At 38.4% G+C, this 20,334-nt stretch overlaps 1 protein-coding gene across 5 annotated transcripts in view; it reads left to right on the top strand.

Annotated features, from left to right (window-relative positions):
* The window catches only part of LOC144659429 (matrix metalloproteinase-9-like), a 29,020-nt gene extending 21,134 nt beyond the window's left edge, over positions 1 to 7,886 (top strand). For all 5 annotated transcript variants that reach the window (XM_078519863.1, XM_078519864.1, XM_078519865.1 and 2 more), the window contains 4 exons: positions 2,646 to 2,804; positions 4,147 to 4,367; positions 5,256 to 5,313; positions 7,461 to 7,886. In XM_078519863.1, the coding sequence (XP_078375989.1) occupies positions 2,646 to 2,804; positions 4,147 to 4,367; positions 5,256 to 5,297 (422 nt within the window). In that variant the 3' untranslated portion in view covers positions 5,298 to 5,313; positions 7,461 to 7,886. The remainder of the gene's footprint in view (positions 1 to 2,645; positions 2,805 to 4,146; positions 4,368 to 5,255; positions 5,314 to 7,460) is intronic.
* The last annotated feature ends 12,448 nt before the right edge of the window (positions 7,887 to 20,334 follow it).

Below are 20,334 nucleotides of genomic sequence, written 5' to 3'. Positions count from 1 at the left end.
ATCCACCAAATAAAAGATAATAGTCATAATCTTTCATCATTTCTTTAGGTCGCTGTAAAATTTGAGCTTAATCGCACCCATAACAACCGAAATATTAGCCTTTTAAAAGATGCAGGCACAAACAAAATTTCGCCTCATGAATTTATTCATGCACAGGTATCCCCCGCGACCTTAAGTCTTGGAAATTAGAGCTCGCTAACTTCGGGCTTTCAAGCTTAACTCTTTGAAGCGATTCGAGTTTGTCTTTCGGCAAGAGCGTGAGTTCGATTGTCTTATTCTGTTGTCGAAGAAGCTTTGTTTCTCTGCTGATGAAAAAGAACTAAAAGAGACGTCAGGGTATTAACTTTATACGTTAGCGAAACGACCTACAGCTCGTTAGCGAAACGACTTTAGACGAAGGCGAAGCGACCTAATTCGTTAGCGAACTCGTTAGCGAACTGGTCGTTAGCGAAACAACTCGTAGGCGAAACAACCGCAATTCAATTTGCTGAATACTTTTGCACCAGTTAACTTGCAAACCTGAAATCCTCAATTTGTCTTGCACTTAGCAGGATTAAATGACATCTGCCACTTGCTTTGCCACACTTCCAGTTTCCTTAGGTCCTCCTGGAGTTGATCGCCGTTCTCCACGCTTGAAACAATACCGTATAGGAGTGCATCATCCGCAAAAAGCCTGATTGAGGATTTCAGGTTATCAGGCAGGTCATTGACGTACAATAGGAAAAGCAAATTTTTAGAATTTTTAGATTTTTAGAATTAATTTAGAACTTTTCAGTTATTATATGTACATATTGTATTTTTACTTATTTTTAGACGTTGGTGTGATATCCGTATGGACTTTTTACCGACATATTAAATGTAGATGTAGATGTAGTTATCTCAGTGGCTGTTGGGAGTTGGAAATGTTCTCTCTTCACTGCTCGGTTTAAATCTTTTGGATCAAGACATATTATCAAATTTCCATCTGGCTTTTCCACTATCACAATGGAGTTAACCCATTCTGTTGGCTGATCAACTTTCTCTATGGCACCCAACTGTTCCATTCGTTCTAATTCGTGCTTTAGCTTGGGTAGAAGGGTGAATGGAACCTTTCTAGGGGGGTGAATGACAGGCTTAACTTCTGGATTAATTTCAATATGGTGTTCCCCTTCAAGCTCTCCAAGGCCTTCAAATAGGTCATTAAATTCATCAAGGATAGAATTCTCAGCATTGACATCAGCTGTGTCAACAGTTCTGACAAACTTAATTAAGCTCAGTTCCTGACATGCTCTTAATCCGAGTAGGGGGGGTTGATCCTCAGCTTCAACAACAAAGAAATCAGAATCAATCTGTTTGTCTTTGTACTTACAAATCATTCTGGCCACTCCTAGCACAGGTATTACAGATCCACTGAAGCCAGTGAGTTTTGCTTTAGTTGTCTTCAGCTGCGGTGTTCCTTTGAGCGAGTTGAATACAACCGATGGAATTACATTTGCTTGTGCTCCAGTATCCAATTTAAACTCTACCATGTTGTTGTTCACTTGAAGAGATGCTTTCCATTCTTGCCCATGGTCATCTTTCTGGACTTGATCGATGAATAATTCTTCTAACTGCTCGTCTTCGACAATAGGTTGAGCGGCTTGATCGCTTTCCACTAAATGAACATTCTTCGAGAGACACTGAGATGCGAAGTGGTTTCGATTCTTGCATTTGAGGCAGATTTTTCCATAAGCTGGACATTTTCTCGGTGCATGAAGTGTTCCACATCGCTTACATGCCTTTTGGAGTCCATTTTTTGTCTTCGACTGGTCATTTTTATCCTTTCTGTCCTTTGGCGGGAATTTACCACTCGGCGTAGCTTTCTTATCGGATTATAGCAAAAGACTTATTTTTGACGGGTTTGCCGTTTTTCCTTAACAACAGGCCGTACCGGTTATCAGAAACCGTGGTGTTTCCACTTGTTGCCCGTAAAGAGTGGTCCTTTCAATCTGTTTTGCAAATTCTACCGGCATATTTATCTATCGCTTTTATACAGTTTACTGATTTTTGTTTGGTCTATTCTTTCGCGTAAAGATTTCTAAGAATATAAACGTTTGCCTATGTAAAGGAAAAACGAGTACATCTTGAAACACTTGTCTAGGTTTACACATTTGACCAAATTGACGGCATTGCACTACATCTTATAGTTATACTTCATCTTCCTCATTCGTTTAATTTCGTCACCGTTGCCTTGTGTGAGTGTCCCAGGAGTTCTCCTCGTCTTATTAACTATTCGTTTCTCATCGCCCATGATGTCTATGCGAGTGACATTCCAAGGCTTGAGGTTGAATGCTTTTGTTAAATCGGACTTCGTTATGATACCAAAAAAACATGTCTGGGAAATTTACCATCAAATATCTTCCACTGAATCAATAATATTATTCGATTCCCGCTTCTCGGTTAAGGGTACGACTACAATCTTCACAAAACCACATTCTTCACAAAAAATTTACTTTTTTCTCGGCCGTCAAGAAAGATTTTTTATCTTTCAAGGACAATTCAAACTTGGTGGGAAAAGCTATGGTATACCCCGCAAAGTGATCTCGAGTGGATCAGGTTGGACCTTATTTGCTGTAAGTTATGCTGTGTAGCAAACTAAAATATTGTTATTTACTTTTTATTGACAGAGTGTGGGTTAAAGACAGTGGATGGACAGTGCTGCAAGTTCCCATTCCTGTATAAAGGGATAGAACGAACCTCATGTGTGAAAGGCGTTACGACCAACAGAAAGTGGTGTGGAGTTACTTATAACTATGACAAAGATAAGAAGTGGGGATGGTGTCAAGGTATGTGCATTTAATACTGAGTGGTAACATAACGTGTAGTGCTAAAGAAGTGCGTTCAGATTTAACTATCTCATGAGTAAAGGATGAACGTCATTATCAGTCAGGAAAATAATTTTGGCATGACTCGGAGCGACCTTTAAGCTAGCTTCCCAGAGCCATTACTGAATAAGTTAAGCTTTTGAATATGTTTTGTACTTTCCGACTTCTGAGTTCAGTTTCGGTTCGAACGTATTTTTAAACAAGGATCTTGCGAGTCTTTTATTCCCCACTCTATACCCTTATGGTGGTTTTTTGGAAGGCACGCTTATCTATGACAATTTTGAGTCATTACATTTTCGGCTTTAACGTGTAATAGCTCAAAAACATTTGAAAAACATTCAGCTATCATTCAGTTCTAATAGGATACGATTTAGCTGGAAAGGTGTTTTTAGTGATGTAAGGTTAAAGTCAACTTCACCTTTTCAACAGGATCAAATCAAGTAAAAATTTGTGAAGAAGAAAAGGACAGAAACCACGTAATATCCTGTCAGCACAGTAGGAAAATAATTTAGGAAACACGAGTCGCCAGCGAGTGTTTTCTTCATCTCTGAATTGTCGCAAATACTCCCCAAACAGAAAACTGATTTTCAACCAATTTAGCAAATAGATAAGAAGAGCAAAAATATCAAGCGAATAAATTGACTGTACTGTGGTAACGCACGCGCTGAAAAAAACGGGATTAACAGTGGGGGTCGTGTCCACACCTGTAGTGACAACTATCTCTAGTTGTAGTTCTCTCTGTTTGTCTCCTTCTCCTCGTTTAAGATGGAGACTAGCTCATCCTCTTATGATGCCCTTCACCGTTCAACTCTGTTTTAACAAACCCATAGGAGTTGAAAATATATCTTCAGGTAAACCAGCTTTACCATTACTCATCCATCCGCTCTGACCAATCAACTTCAACGGATCAGACTTATAACATCATCGACTGACAACAACTTTTCACTTGACTCTGAAGATGACTTCCGCTCAGGTTGTCGAAACGTCAGTCACCAACAACAGTTCTTCTCAGAACTACTCTCACCCGGACGATCACACAATACGAACTACTGATACTCCTGGGTTCAAACCATTTACTGTATAAAACTTAATGTTTGCAAAGAAATTGCCTCTGTAGATCTAGATGACAAAACCATAACTTCATTGCAACCATGTGTCTCCCAGGCGTTATAATTTCAAGATACAAGCAAACCAAATTAAGTTTGAAAACTATTCAGCCCAACCTAAATTTGGCTAAAATCCATGGTACAGTCCCAGTAAAGCTTCCTGCTTAGTTTATTGATTAACATGCGTGTCTTAACAGATTACGATGTCACTTTGCCTTGGGTCGGCGCCAACAGCTTCCTAAAGCCGTCACATTGCAGGGATTTTCAGACACGTGCCGAACAGCAACGTGAACGTACGTTGGGGTTTTTTGCTGGCCCAGCCCCAAACGCCGACGTGGAAGAGGAATGTTGTGCAGAAGGATGTAATGCAGAAGAAATGAATGAAAATTATTACTACAGTGCTCCCGGCCCTAAGATTGTACGTAACCGCTCAGTCTAGTCACATTCCGTCACTCAAGACCGATTAAAACTAACTCGATACGGCATTGCGACCTAATGAACGCCCAGCGACTCTATTGTGATGCATGAATTGTCAGATTTTAATTCCAGAGATTCAGAAAGTTTTCGCCTCATGATCAATGCTCTGTGTTTAAGTTCTTATTTATCCAAAGCAGTTAGAACAGTTGCCCTCAATGTAATCCAATTGCTGCTTTTTTATACGCTTGTTATCGAGTTATTTTGCCCGGGGGGGACTCCCATATGAAAGGGGCGGGGAAGCTCGTCGGAAGTTTTTGAAAGAACCCCTAAAAGAGAACAATCTGGGCGTGGCTAAAGCTTTTTTGGACGCCTAAAAGATACCAAATTGATTTCTTTATAAAAGGTCTGAATATGGAGGACTTATGATACGTGCTTTTGAGTCGATGAGTCATCGCTTGAAAAAAAAAAATGGAGGCTGTGGTAGTGGTAGCCCCTGGAAAGTCATGACAAACTGCGAAAACGTCATTTCGTTTTGGTGGATAAGTTTGATACTCTCAAACTGCCAGTTCATCTTTTCTTTTGTCCCTGTCTCTATTATCCTGTGTAATGATCAAATTATAAGCTTTGCTAGTTGTGTGTAGTTTTGTTACGTTTACAGTTTAGCCTAATGAAACTTTGATTTGGTAGACGTGTTATTATAAGTTATAGCTGCAAGTTTAACTGCAAATCTGTTTATATAGGAACAAGGAAATAAATATCAACCTTTAGCTTTACCAGCGCTGTTTAACGAATGAAAACAATGCAGCAACGTAACTTATATATCTGTATACGTGTAAATATGCACTGAAATATATATAATGCATTATCTATCTGGTTTTGATTATGGCAGGCCGAGACTTACAGAGAAAGGTTTGTAGCTGAATGCTGCTAATTCTGGAACTGAGAAGGTTAGTATTAAAGGGCAAGTAAAGTCAAAACTACAGAATCCACAATGGGAGATAGGACTATTAAAACATTTTATGAGTGAATGAAATCAGATAAACCAATTGAACTTAAAAAAGCCATTGCTATCAGAATTCCTGACAATTTGCCACTCAGTTCAGTTTGCTCTACTTACAAAACATCCTAACTGGCATTTTCCTTCCGAATTCAACTGGGTGACTATCGGATAAAGAGCGTTTTTAAAACCCACCAAATCTTTAGGTATCTATATTGACAAGCATCTTCATTATTTATCGTGGTCCAACCACATTGACCACATTACATAGAAGGTCCGAGTCAGCTTCAAAAAGAGTTTTTCATATCGTGCTGCTAAATTATGGAATTCTCTTCCCAATTCACAGTGAAATCAGAACAGTCATCTTGAGTGATATAGTAAACCTTTACGCACACTGAGTCTCCACAGTAGCAACTAACACTAATACTCTTAATGGGACAGTCTCACGAGAAATCTTCTAAGTTTTTGTGTTAACTGTGCTAAATTGATAAAGTACACTCACTGTTTAACAGAATAGCCTTAGATCAGCAAAATAAAGGCATAATTTTTTTTCCAAGATGTAAATGAACCCCAATCAATGAATATTTTCTTCGGCAATCTCCTCTTAAATCGTCTATTCATGCTGGAACTTGATTGTGACAAAAATTAACGTTTACGGGAAGATCCGAAGCAATAGCATTTCTGGAAATTATACGCCTTGTTCAAGTCGAACGAAGCAAGGGACGGATGTCATCGAGACAACTATATTATGCTGAGACAAAATTGCACTCAGGGTCGGTGAAGTTTATTGAAGTTCGAAAAGACAAGATCAAGATTGAAAGGTAACAAACTTATCTGAAATGCTTAGCCTTATTTTACGTCGAACACTAAATGAAATTGTGTCAGGCGGTTTTCTGGTCTTCCCGTAAACTATTTTCTGCTTTTCATCTTCGTTTACTCGCTCTTGTTGTACATATTTTTAATTACACTTTTCACTCGCGGTGTCTAAAATCTAAATCACAAAGCAAAGAAAGAAGCCTAAGCCATGTTTTATTCTGTCATAAAACACTCCGGGCATTTGAGAAAACTCGAGAAATGTAGAAAACATTCGCCTGCGGCTCATATTTTCTACATTTCCCTCGTGTTCTCAAATGCCCGTCGTGTTTTATGACAGTATAAAAGATAGCTTAGGCTTTTTTTTTTTGTTAATTGTTCAATAAACACTTTCAAACTTGAAAAACGTCGGCCCGACGTTTTCAAGTTTTCGGCCACCTCGTTCCTATCAGTCCGAAACCACAACAATGTTTAACAATTTTAATGACTAGTGCAGTACATTTTAGCAATACCAGGCGACTTTAAGTAAATTTCAAATTAATTTCGACACCTTCATTGCATTTCAAGTAGCGATATATGTTGGTGATACTACCCTTTTAATATTCTGAATGCAATACTTGTAGTTGTATAGTCTGTAGTGATTTGTGAGCACTGCTTTCTTGGAAACCAATTCTGTGTAATTGAAGAGATTCCGTTTTGAAATAGCTGTCTGTCTGCCTGTCTGTCTGTCTGTTAGTTTGTTTGAAGTCTATCAGTCTATGTAACTGGAGAGATTCCGTGTCGAAATAGCTGTTCTGTCTGTCTGTCTGTTTGTAAGCCTATCAGTCTCGCAGTCTGTCTGTCTGTCTGTCTGTCAGTCTCTCAGTCTGCTCAGTCTCTCAGTCAGTCAGTCAGTCAGTCAGTCAGTCAGTCAGTCAGTCAGTCAGTCAGTCCGTCCGTCCGTCTGTCCTCTGCCTGTCTGCCAAAATGTTCAGTTAAGGAAATAGAATGAACTATTCGCATAAGGGCGAAGTTGGTACAAGGCAGTATTAACTGAAAAATGAGTCGCAAACAGGTGACACACGAATTTAATTAAGAAAACACCACATTACATCAAAAACTCTTCGTTAGAAGTCGACATACACTAAGACAATGGACCTAATGATACTCTGCGCGTTCAGATGTCCATCCATTAGTTCGTAATTATTACGCGACTGTACTGTGTGATTTTTAGTCTCCCTTTCTACGGATAAACTACGTTCATCGAAACGAGTGCTGATGGTATTTCTTTTTATTTTCTTACAGGAAAACTTCACACACGAAGAAAAAAAAAGCGTTTGAAAGTGTATGCAGAAGCAAATTTTGAATAATCACGGATAACTGTTAACTTATAAGATATAGGGGACTGAAGGTGTAAACTGAGGACTGGGATTTGGGCAAATTTTCATTGGAAAAATGGATTTTGGTCAACTGGGACTGGGATTTGGTCAGTGGGAATTGAGAATCACAGACAGAAAAACAATAGAACTGGGACTGAGATTTTGAGCATTTGGGAAAACAATACTGGGCTGGGAAATAGGATTTGGGAAAAATTTGAGCTCAACAGTAAAAGCGATTTTAGGCATTTCGCTTGCCCTGCACGGGCACATTAATTAAAAGATGCAAGTTAAATATTTGCGTGTAATTTGGACCACAATAAAACATTATATGCTTGGGTGTCATCGTCTTTAAGTATTTTTAATCGTTGTTTTTGTTTTGATTTGTTTGAGAGATTTTTCTGCAGTTTATATTTAATTCTTTTTATTGATCTGTGTAGCTGAATAATGTAATATTCTTTTCGTAAAACGTGCAATATTATGGAAAATCTGTTGGCGAAAATGAAACAAAATATTACAATTAAATTCAGTAACTAAAAGACAGAGTTTAAAACAAAATAGAATTACAGAAAGATCTGAAAACTGAAATAACTTCGTTCATATTGTATTAACAGATTTTTACATTTAAATTAGGCCCAACGTATTCAGTAAGGACAGTAAAGTTTTTTACCTCATATTTGGAAAACTCTTCTCAATTCAGCTGCGCAAATTTTTCATGAAATCAGCTCAATACATAACGGAGACGACGCAGCGGTTTTTTCGCGGCGGTTCACTCCAAAATCACCGACATATGATTTATGAGCGAAGATTAATCTCTTTCTCTCCATCCATATAGCTGTTGAGTTTCTTTTGTCCTTTACTTCAGTGAACCTCAGCTTGCTTTCTTCACGTCTTTCATTAAGCTTTTCAAAGTGAACAACACGCCAAAGATTTCGCCGCCTGGCAAAATAGACGCGGGTTGCCTCGCGCTTTTCCCGCCAAGAAAAGATGGCATTCTCCTTTCCGCTCGGAATGTGTTAGGGCTCCCCTCCCCCTCCCCCACCCCCCAGAGTCTGTACGGAGAACAATCCGTACTAAAGAGGACCAAGCCATGGTAATTTTGTTAGGTGATTCTGCAGTATACATACCGATGCAATGTTTTCGAGAGGCATCACGTGTAATATCTTACGAGGGATGTGATATTTCAGAAACCGGCACGAAGTCCATGTTGCATGAGGCAAGTTTCCTTGCAACTTGCAACGCACAATCACGAATACACGGATACAGAGTTTCAGAGTTCCGGTCCAAATTCAAAGAAAAAGTGAGCACTCATTAAGTCAGACCATTGTTAAACATTGCAAAACACAATAGCCTGACTTAATGAGGGCTCACTTTTCTTTTGAATTTAGACCGGAACTCTGAAACTCTGGATCCGTGTATGAAAAACATTGCAGGTTGCAGAGTTGGTTTCACACAATCGCAATTTCTGTTTGCAGCTTGCAACGCACCGGCTGGAAGTTATCATCTTAAAATCTCCCGCGAGCGAAACACGCGCTATGATTGGCCAATTTGTATAGGAAAACTGTCTGCGCATGCTCGACAAACAATCAGGGTTTTATTGTATGAGGTGAACAGATCGGACTTTTTAGTAATTTCCACGAGTGGCGCAGCCACGAACAGAAATTAGAAAAAGCCCGATCTGTTCACAAGTACAATTAATCCTTAATTGTTTCGAACAAAAAGATCAATTTCCTTTTAATAATAATGATAGCGTAAATCCGAGCTTCGGAATTCAACAAATTTTTGTTTACGTGATTTAAAATGTGCCAGGCGTCCCTTCGTTGGCAGTTGTCGATAAAAGTGAGTTTTATATTTAAAAAAGAACGTAAAATCTTACCTTATTGCCTACTTTTTCCCTCATTTCCGTTTTCAGATTAAATTTGTCGATTAGGGCTTTCAACGTTCATCGTTTTTAGATCGATCTTCGACGACTCCTCAGAAAGAAAGCCGCGACAGAAAAAAAACTGGAAACGAGTTGTGATAGTGGTGCAGCCCCTTTTTGCCGCGAAACTCTGAGCGATACAATTACTTTTTAATTGTTCAGCTAACGAGACAATGTGACATTGTCCTGACGTCGAACAATCAGACGCGAGTATCAATAAACTTTAATAAAGGTACGATTCGAATGTTGCATTTCAGTCAAGAAAACACTCCGAAATCGCTTTAAATTAGCTCAATGCCGGCATAGTAGCACACATTTCATGGTGTCTTTGCAATGTAGTTAAATTAAGTAATACCATCGAGATTTTAAATGGCTGAAGTAATTTGCCGCAAAAAAAAAATGAAGAGTGTTTTCTAAATCAAAGTTTGGACCCCTCCAATAAAAAATTCCTGGACCTGCCCCTGTAAACAAAACATAAAGCGGGTTTCAAATATAGGTCTACTATTCTTTAGGGACCGTTCATTTTTTATGGGATAGGGGGGGGGGGGGCTGGTGGGATTTGATAGGTGGTCACTGTTATATATAATGGCCCCCCTTCTTCATCGGAAATTTTTACTGCCCCCCCCCTCGAAATCCAATCCCCCCCCCAAAAAAAAAAGAAACAATCAAATGACATTAAAATTATCTAGCCTCATGTCTAAAGAATGTACCCGGTATTAGTTGTTCAGTCATAATAATAGACAAACAACATTCCCCCATAAAGCTGACATTGCCTGTACTGTTTACTGTGGATGCCATTTGTTAGTATGAGTTGACTCCATTAGTAACCGATGAGCTGTTGGGTTGAGTTCATAACAAAGTAGGGGGTCCGGGGCATGCTTCCCCGGGAAAAATGGAATTTTCGGAACCTCAGGAATGTTATTTTGGGCATTCTGGCAAGAATTTTTAACTATTTTAGAAGCCCTTATTGCAGCACTTAAAAGTATAATTATTATCAGTGACCCCCCCCCCCCTTACTGACCATATTTTTTTGCCTGACCCCCCCTTTGAAGCCATATTTTATTTTTTGCATGATTCCCCCCCCCCTCAAATCCCACCAGCCCCCCTTCCTCATTAAAAAATGAACGGTCCCTTATAATAATAAAATGCCACACAGAGCTTTCTCTGAAAGACATCTAAAAAACACCAGTCCAAACACCAAAGATCAGAGGTGCTTCAAACTAAACCCATCAACATATTCTCCCTTTTTCCATGGATTTGTTTAAAAGAAGTGAAACCAACTTTAAGCCCCCATTACGGAGGGTATGAGTATGCCGTACGCCATTAATGTTTGGCCTAAATATCCCGTATCCCCTGGACTGCTGTGGTTTGTATCCCCAACTGAGCGGCTTGGCATGTTCTTGCAAAACCACTCAAACATCATTTAAAGGAGAAGTTCACTCCAGAATGGCCATTTATTTTCTTTACGCTAATAAAAAGTTTACACAAAGATATGTTATTCACCAAAATTTCAGCCATCAACGTTTGCTATAACCCTACGAAATCTTTCCCAAAACTCGACAACTGAACGCCGCCATCTTGGAGCTGGTAATGTATGCGTGACGTCAAAGAGCTCAGCCTGCAGTTTGGCGGGAATATTTTAATGGTCGCAACTCCTTGTTTTTTGTATTTCTTGAAGCTCTTCTCTCAAAATGGAGATGGACAAACAGGCATTTTGACAAACAAAAGCCACTACGAAGAAACAAGGAGTTTCGAGTATTTAAATTTTCCCGCCAAACTTCAGGCTGAGCTCTTTGACGTCACGCATACATTACCAGCTCCAAGATGGTGGCGTTCAGTTGTCGAGTTTTGGGAAAGATTTCTTATGGTTATAGCGCACGTTGGAGGCTGACGTTTTGGTGAATAACATATCTTTGTATAAACTTTTTATTGGCGTAAAGAAAATAAATGGCCATTCTGGAGTAAACTTCTCCTTTAACTACCTTCCATACAACATGAGAAATGTATCGATGAAATAACATTTTCATTCAATTTACTCCACTGTTCATTGCAGTCCATCGCGCGCATTGCGTGAAAATTAATTTACACTGGATCTCTTTTTAGACTTTTTAGCTGCTCGCTGGTGTGAAAATACTATTGAGTAGGCGTCATCCGGCAGTTAACAATGGTCAAATTGTTAAGCTCCCCGTCTTGTCTTTTTAGCCGCTGATTGTTTCATGGCGCTCTATGCTTCGACACGGAATGCTTCCCTCAGACAGAATTAACAATCTTTATTAGCTTCGAAACTTTCTAGGTTTTAATGTATTGTTTATTTGATTTCTTTGCATGCTGTCGCATCGAATTTAAACCTTGCATCAAAGACTTGCATTTCGTTGCAGTTTTCATCCAGTTTTGTATTTCATGCAACATTGTTACTTTGTCGAATGAATTGCTTCTGTTACCAATTTGATGCAAACCGGCCTCAAAGTTCTTTTACGCGAAAAGTTCAAATAAACCGAACGACGCAATTGTTTATTGAAGGGTAGCCTGGTTTCAGATAAGGTACGCAGCATATATTTTTTTTTATCTCAAGAAAAATACTGTAAAATAGTCTGGGCTCGAACGTTGAGCAAATAAAAAGCTAAGCAAGAAAAAGGGAGAAAGAAGAAAACGAATTGACAATTAAAGGCTGCGAACTGCGGCTAACATTGCGTGTTCCATGAGCTTGGCTAATTACCACACCCTATCAAAAAACGCCACATTTTTTAAAAAAAAAAGATTTGTTCCTGTTCGGTTGCACTGACGTGAAATTTAGCAGAAAAAAAGATACTTGTCAAAGCGTCTTTTTCAGTCTCTAAACAAAATCGCGTGTATATTCGATTCACAGAACCTATTTATTAATAAATTGTTCCGGAGCTACCATCGTCATAATTACGAATTAGTTCTAACTTTTGTTTGTCTTCTTAAAAGCAGCATCTAGCCTTTTTGTGCCAGTTTCTTGAAGCACGACGTGCAAAAAGTACGTTTTTGACAAGCAAAGTATCAGAGTTTATATCTTAAATCTATTTCTTAAGAAACAGCTTTGCATGCATGTGCACTGTACCTTCAATTTCCACTTTTATTACACCGTAAAACAAAGATCGAAGAACTTACCAAAGTTAGAACGGTCTTAATTCTGTTAACAGTTCTTGTGCAGACGGCGGCTGCTGAAAACTAAAGAAAATTATAAAGGAATAATTAAAATCAAGTTAGAAAACGTATGGAAAAGACAAATTCAAAAAGAGCAGTTACCTCCCTGAGCTCGACTGTGTACTGAAGTAAAACCAGTTTCGGCCGACTTAATAAATAAACAAAACAAAAGAAATACCTCAAAGGAGCATGCTGCTCATTATTTTCAAAGCAATTAGGTCATCTTCAAAATATAAATAGGAACCAAAAACCAAAATAGCCAAGTTACCAAGGTAACAGGGTTACCCGGCAAAGTGCTTAGACATTTCTATGTACTGTTGAGCTTCGTAGTTACAGGTAATAGTTTGTAGTATATAATAAAGATGGTAAATTTTAAGCTCGGTAATAAATAATGAAGATTAAGTGTTCAACATGACTCGAGCATGGGACAAAGAAAACTGAAGAAAAATTCTAAGTCCCCGACGGGAATCGAACCCATGGCCTCCCAGATACCGGTTGGGCGCTCTTACCAACTGAGCTACGAGAGACTCGTTGTGAGTTGGGCCATTTACTAGGTTGATATATGACACGCGAGTCTCTCGTAGCTCAGTTGGTTAGAGCGCCCAACCGGTATCTGGGAGGCCATGGGTTCGATTCCCGTCGGGGACTCAGATTTTTTCTTTGTCCCACGCTCGTGTCATGTTGAATAATTTCTTCGCTATTTATCACCGAGCTTGAAATTTACCATCTTTATTATTTACTATTTCTATGTACTAATCAGCTGCATAGTTACAGCTAATAGTTTATTGGTAGAAAAACGCCAAGTAGTGATTATACGATCAGTAAAGAACAACTTGTTCAAATTAAATTTATTCAACTTCCCAAGAGTAAATCTATGCAAACATTGTGGAGAAAATTGTATAAAATACGGTCGTGGCTCTTGTTTTCTTTAATCGACAAAATTGTTCAATTTTTGAAATAGCCGTATCAAATTCATTATAAGCTCTTAATGGTCTACTAGTCCCACGTTGGATCTGTTGGCTTTATGCCTTTTGAGTGAGTGAGTCTTACGTCATCACGGCCGCTGTTCTTATGTCTGACAACTCCACGGGCGTTTAAAGATTAATAATCAAAAGATAAGCCTCTTTCTTTTTGTTTGGTATTCGAAAAGCAGTAAAATATGAACTGTTTTTTTTTTCTGCTATGTAATCTGTATGTGACATGTAACTAATGGGTCATATTTTCATCAGTTCTGGCATTTGTGTCAATTTCTACAAAAAAAAAATTAAACTTAAACTTAAACTTCTTTTAAACTTGTTTGCTTCCCGCTGTTGTGAAAATACTGATGTAGCCTTGCAAGAGGGTTGATACTGTTTAGATCAGTACTGTTAACATTATAATTCTTTTGAAACTCTTAGCGTATATTTCAGCGCAAGTAAAGGAGTTCATGTCATCAAGAAGTCGCAAGCTCTGAAAATATAAACGGCAAAAACAAGGAACAAACATTGATGTTTAGTTCGCGTTTCTCATTCTTAATCAGGTGTGTCTTCTGCCCTAGTGTTAATATTCCAAAAAAAAAAAATTATTGCACTTATTTTTGTGTCGTTAAGGAAACTGAGCAAGGGATTAGTCGCTACATGTGTCATTAGTTAACGGTCCTTTCAAAGATGCCATCCGTTTGTTATGCTTTATTTATAAACGTTTCTCGAGCTTTCTATTTATCTATAACACTTCAGCTGGCATTGGGTACTACTTAGCACGAAGAGGATTAAGTATAACTCTTCACAGCATTTTTTGGCATTTTCTATAAACACGAACATTCCCTCGCAGCGTGTTAAATTGCTTGGCACGTACGTTATTACGTGCGTGCTCATTTGCACATATCTCACCGAGGTGAACTTACCTCTTTACCGAAAAGTTATTTTAAACCAAGGATGGTTTCGAAGAATAGTCATTTCCCCAAAAGTATAATAAATTGAGCAAGAGCAAAATAAAGGCATTAATTTTACTTACCTACCTATCTACCTACCTAAAGTTTAAATATAACTTGCAAAAAAAAAAAAAAGAAACTTATCATTTTTCTAAAATATTGATGCATTACGCTGCCTTTGTGTTTAAAGTGAGCTTGCAGAAAAACCAGGAGGGCAATTAAAATGTCGTTGTCTTAACTTCTTTAACAAGTTTTACCGTTGTAGCGAAAGAGAACTACTGTATCTTATATTACCACGTGCACCGATCAAAGCTGTTTTTTCTTAATCATCTCCAAAAAAGTATATATTCTATTCTGTCGATGCAGTTTATTTTTCAAGTTTACAGGTTATTTATACAAGTTTTGAAATTGTTCCGTTGTAAGGAGAAATATATTTTTCCTGTTGCATTCTGTTAAAAAAATTGGCCACTGTGGTTTGGATTATTATACAGTTCTCGCACACAACGAAGTCAAAGGTTTCGCTGTTTATCGTACTACGCCTGCTGTGTCGAAGGAAACCACAAAATAACAGTTTCCTTGGGTTAAAAAAATTTACAAGGAAATAAAAATAAACCAAAAATAAACAATTATGGTTAATTTGTGTTTCAATGCAACAGACAGTCGGCCGTGGATTTGTGACAAGCTCCCTCCAGTTGTCCACCAACGGGGATCGGAAATGACGTCATATGCAAGCTAGCATTTGATGGGTTGGAGTTTGATTGTCGGCGCTGGAATATTCTTATTTGTGTTTCTGTTATGGACAGCTGAACAAGTCAGCAGGGTAACGGAGGGGCGCTTTACATTCCATTACAATCACGAAAACAAAACTTATTAAAACGGAGTCATAAGTAAACTTTGTGTAGGTCACTGACTCACTGACTTAGTGCAAATGTCGCCAAATTTAAGATTGTTTAATGCGTTGCAGCTTGTTACGCTATAGAGTGGAGTAAACGTCTTAACAAAAGAATACAGTGTAGCCTAGACTTGTGTCTGTCTAAATATAGGTGACTACTCACAGCTGGTTCACACTTGCGACCAGTCGGGGGGGGGAGGGGGGGGGGGTTGGAGGGCAGATAGAAAGTTCCTTTGTTAAGGTCGCGCGGGACCCTTGCTCATTAATAAATTCATTAGCCAAATTTCTTGTCGGGGTGCTATCTTGTAATGCCTTAATTCACTACATTTTGAACATCGATTCCTCTAAAATTTAACAAGGATACTAGGGGATGATGGAATCACATCACGATTGTCCTTTTACTTAGAGATGACCGTTGTCTGTGATGTTACAAGCCCTTAAAAGTTTAACTGCAGATAATGTGATTTTGTGTTCAAGTTTTCAGCTAGAACAGCGCACAAAATTAAATGATTATATAGCTTAGTGATAAATCATAACCTCTTTTGTGCTATGTCTAGAACGAAATTTTCGATTTCAAAAACTGCTACAAGTTAATGGCTTCTAAGAGAGCAAAAATGTGAAATCTAAACTTTGAAACGTGCTGTCTTCATTTTGAGAAGGAAATTTAAACATTCGCTCTAGTCATAGCACAATAGAGTACACCAAGTTTATGTTCCTCGCGAATCAACTCTTGAAATTCTATATAGGCGGAGAAAATTCTAAGATTGTCCAGGAACAACCCATGGACTTAGACAGTGCAGTTCACCAATATGATAACGTTCTTCGATCACTGTTGGACCAACATGCCCCGCTAAGAAAGCGTTTGGTGACAATACGACCTGCTGCACCTTGGTATTCGCCGAACGTTGCTACCGAGAAACGAATTAAACGACGACTAGAGAGAAAATGGCGGAAGTCTCGGCTCCAATGTGATCGGGAAGCATACCAGTATCAGTGTTGCGTCGTCAACAATTTGATAAGTTCCCTTAAATCTACTTATTACACATCACTTATTAATGATCATTCTTCAGACCAAGGGATGCTTTTTAGGACTGTAAACAAGCTTATGCAGAAGTCCCATGAGACGCGATACCCGCCTTCCCGTAGCAATGCTTTACTAGCTGATTCATTTGCTGACTTTTTCACTGCCAAAGTTGAAAAGACTCACAACGTCCTTGTAGCGAGAAACAGAAATCTATTGCTAGCTGATGATGATAAATTGCCTACAATCGCTACTGAATTAAACAACTTCCATGAGGTCAGTCAAGAGGATGTCAAAGAATTTGCTTATAAGCCTCTAAGCAGGTCCTGTTGTCTTGATCCGCTTCCGGCATCTATTATTAAGAGCTGCTTCCCTATACTCCTTCCTACTATCACCAGGATTGTTAATTCGTCATTAGCAACTGGTATGATGCCTGATGCCCTAAAGATTGCTTCGCTTTCACCAACCTTAAAGAAACCAACTGCCGACTTCAAGCAGCTTTCAAACTTTCGACCAATCTCAAATTTAAAGTTTATTTCTAAACTGGTGGAAAAGTGTGCAGCAGTTCAGCTGACGAAACATGTTATGACCAACCACCTTGACGAGACGTTTCAGTCAGCATACAAGGAATTTCACTCAACTGAAACAGCACTTCTTAGAGTACAAAATGACATCTTGTGTGCTCTTGATCAAAACAAATCGGTCATATTGCTGTTATTAGACCTTTCTGCAGCATTTGATACGGTTGATCATGCAATACTAATATCTAGACTCTCAAACCGTTTTGGAGTGAAAGGAACTGCATTGGCCTGGTTTAAGTCTTACCTAACTTCGCGTAAATAGTTTGTTAAAGTAGAGGAAGGCCTGTCGTCAAATCGACCCTTGCTTCGCGGAGTGCCTCAGGGGAAAGTACTTGGCCCACTGCTGTACCTCATCTACACTGCACTGATTGCTGATATCATCAAGCAGCACAACTTGCTATATCATCTATATGCTGATGACACGCAACTTTATATATCCTTCAAGACTGATTGCTGTGTTGACCTTGAAGAAGCAAAGTTGCGTGTTGAACGCTGTGTTGAAGAAATAGATCGTTGGATGTGTAACAACTTATTGAAACTTAACCAGGACAAAACTGAATTAGTCGTCATTAGCTCCAAATTTCGACATTGCCCTGATCTTGAACATATTCGGGTTGGAGATGAGTACATTGCCCCTAAGTCTTCTGCACGCAACCTAGGAGTCATCATTGACAATTGCCTTTGTATGGAACAACATGTGAAAAAGATATGCAATGAGGCAAATTACCATCTCAGGAACATATCAAAGATTCGCAAATATCTCACTCAGGACTCTGCGGAAATTCTCATTCACGCTTTTATTGGTTCCAAGCTCGACTATTGCAACTCAATTCTGTATGGTATTCCGAAAAAGTTAATTTGTAAATTACAGCGTGTTCAGAATACAGCTGCTCGCATTGTCACATTAACAAGAAAATATGATTCTATTACCCCAATAATGTTTAAGCTACACTGGCTACCCGTACAATTCCGTATTATTTTTAAACTACTGTTAATAGTCTACAAAGCACTCAACGACAAAACACCATCCTATGTTTCTAGTATGCTAAGTTTTAGAAAGTTTTCTCGGTCACTATGTTCCAGTGGCCAAGAACTGCTAACTGAGCCCATGGCTAAACTCAAGACCTACGGAGACCGGGCGTTCAGCACTGCTGCGCCAAGGCTGTGGAACAACCTGCCACTGAGCATCCGAAAATCGGCATCAGAAGACATTTTTAAGAAGAACCTAAAAACTTATCTTTTTAAAGAAGCCTATGACATTTAATTTTTATTTCTTATACACGTTTACTTTAAGTCCAGTTAAATAATCATGATATTTTTAGTTTTTAAATTTTTAGCTTTTAAAACTTCACTCTCTGCATGTATAGATATTTTAGCTCAATAGATTAATTTAGTTAGGTATTTTTATATTTTATTTTTATATTTTAGCATAGTGATTGTAAAGCGCTATGAAAGATTAGCTAAATAGCGCTATAGAAATGATTATTATTATTATTATTATTATTATTATTATTATTATTATTATTATTATTATTAAAACTTGGACACAAAATTGCAGGTTTTGAGGCTTCCGAAGACCTTCCGAGTCAATTTTTACAACAACGTGTGATATATTCAAAGCTGTGAATCTAATTATGATAATTCCCTATGTTCCAGCGCACGTGCACAAAGCTGAGAACAATTACTAGTAATTACTTGTACAAAAGAGTTTAAAAACAAACATTCTCATAAATATCTCGTTTGTTGTCGGCTTCACTCGTCCGGCAGTTCGTGCACACTCTTTAAATAAATACATACTAATGATTGCAAGGGTCCTGCGCGACCTTAAGGTGCACGACCATTGTTCAATTGTATCCAATCACAAAGAGGCTGGGGAATAGCGTTTCCCTTCGGCACCACAAATTGGTGCTACGCATTCGGACGGCTTAAAAATTTTGGATACCCGTTTTCGTTTGAGGGCTTGTTCCGGACCGTTTGGATAAATTTTCGATCAAATGATACGAGAAGATTAGTCAAGCCTTCCTCTTTTCTGGTGCGTAGTTTGAAAGCTGTTCGATGGGATTATCAGGTCGAAAATCGGCTCGGCGCTGGAAGTGTTCTACTTTGGAGCTGTTGGAGTTTCCACCCTTTCCATATAATTAGATGTATAGTAAACAGCGAAAGCAAAATACCCTTCAATCGAATCAAATTCGCCATTTTGAGCCAAAAGAACGACACTACACAAAAGGTAGGAAACTTAACATTAATTCAGCACACATTTGTTAATGTTTTGCACCATTTTACGCAATTCTACAAACCATTCGGTAAATTCCATACATTCTCTATAAAAATGTAAATGTGCACAGGCCATACACAAACAGTTTGTCTGGGCTCCCTGTGCTTTGAATAGAAATATGGCACGTTCATTTTGTCAAATTGCAAGGGCAGGTTCTATGGTTTGCGTTCGTTTCCGAAAAAAAAAAAAAAAAAAATTGGGATTTGATACGCTTGAAACCATGGCGAGAAAGTATTCAAAAGATAAAATGTGGATTTATGTAAAATATATTAAATATATTAAAATATAAATATATTAAAATGTATAAATATATAAATATATTAAAATGTCGATTTATGTAAAATATATTAAATATATTACCATTGAAAAGGCGATTTGAAAAACAAGTACTCATAGTCAGCGTGGTTTAGCAGTTAGTGAAAAAAATATTAAATAAAAACCAATATAATAATTCACTTCTACTTCAATTCTCGTTTCCACAGCCGTTTTCTTTTCTCTTAGCCGGCTGGGCCTTGGCACGAGAATCGAAGATCTCTGAGAACATAGGATTCTTGAATTGAAATTTGAATTTTTTGATTCTCCGTTTGAAACAAAAAAAAAATCTTGAACGGAAGTCAAAAACGCGATGACTCTCCCACACAGTTTACATGAAGACTGGAAGTCCTAGAATCTAGGACTTGAAATCCTTTGTCTCCAGGGCCCTTTTCCTCGTGCCAGGGCTCCACCGGCTAAGAAAAACGATAAGGGCTTTGCGACAAGAATGTTCTACTTTCAAAACGATGCGTACGTCACGTCGTACACAGATTTTACGAGTCCATGCACAAATAGTACGCGAAAACACGAAAAACGTGCCAAATCCGACAAGACGAAAATGAAACTGCTTGAACAAACTGCTTGCAATTTATATAGTGCTTGAAGCGGTTGTTCTAATACCAGTTATTATTGTATATATTACCTCTTTTTATCCTAGGCTTTGTTGGAGGATGTTGTTTCAACGGGCGGAGCGGAGCGGAACGAGTGAGACATCACGAACGAA

This window comes from Oculina patagonica, chromosome 7, assembly GCF_052425735.1.
Source record: "Oculina patagonica isolate OP01 chromosome 7, crgOcupat, whole genome shotgun sequence".
Taxonomy (NCBI): Eukaryota; Metazoa; Cnidaria; class Anthozoa; order Scleractinia; family Oculinidae; genus Oculina; species Oculina patagonica.
The sequence above is the reverse complement of the archived record's forward strand: the minus strand, read 5'-3'. Positions and strand labels throughout refer to the sequence as shown.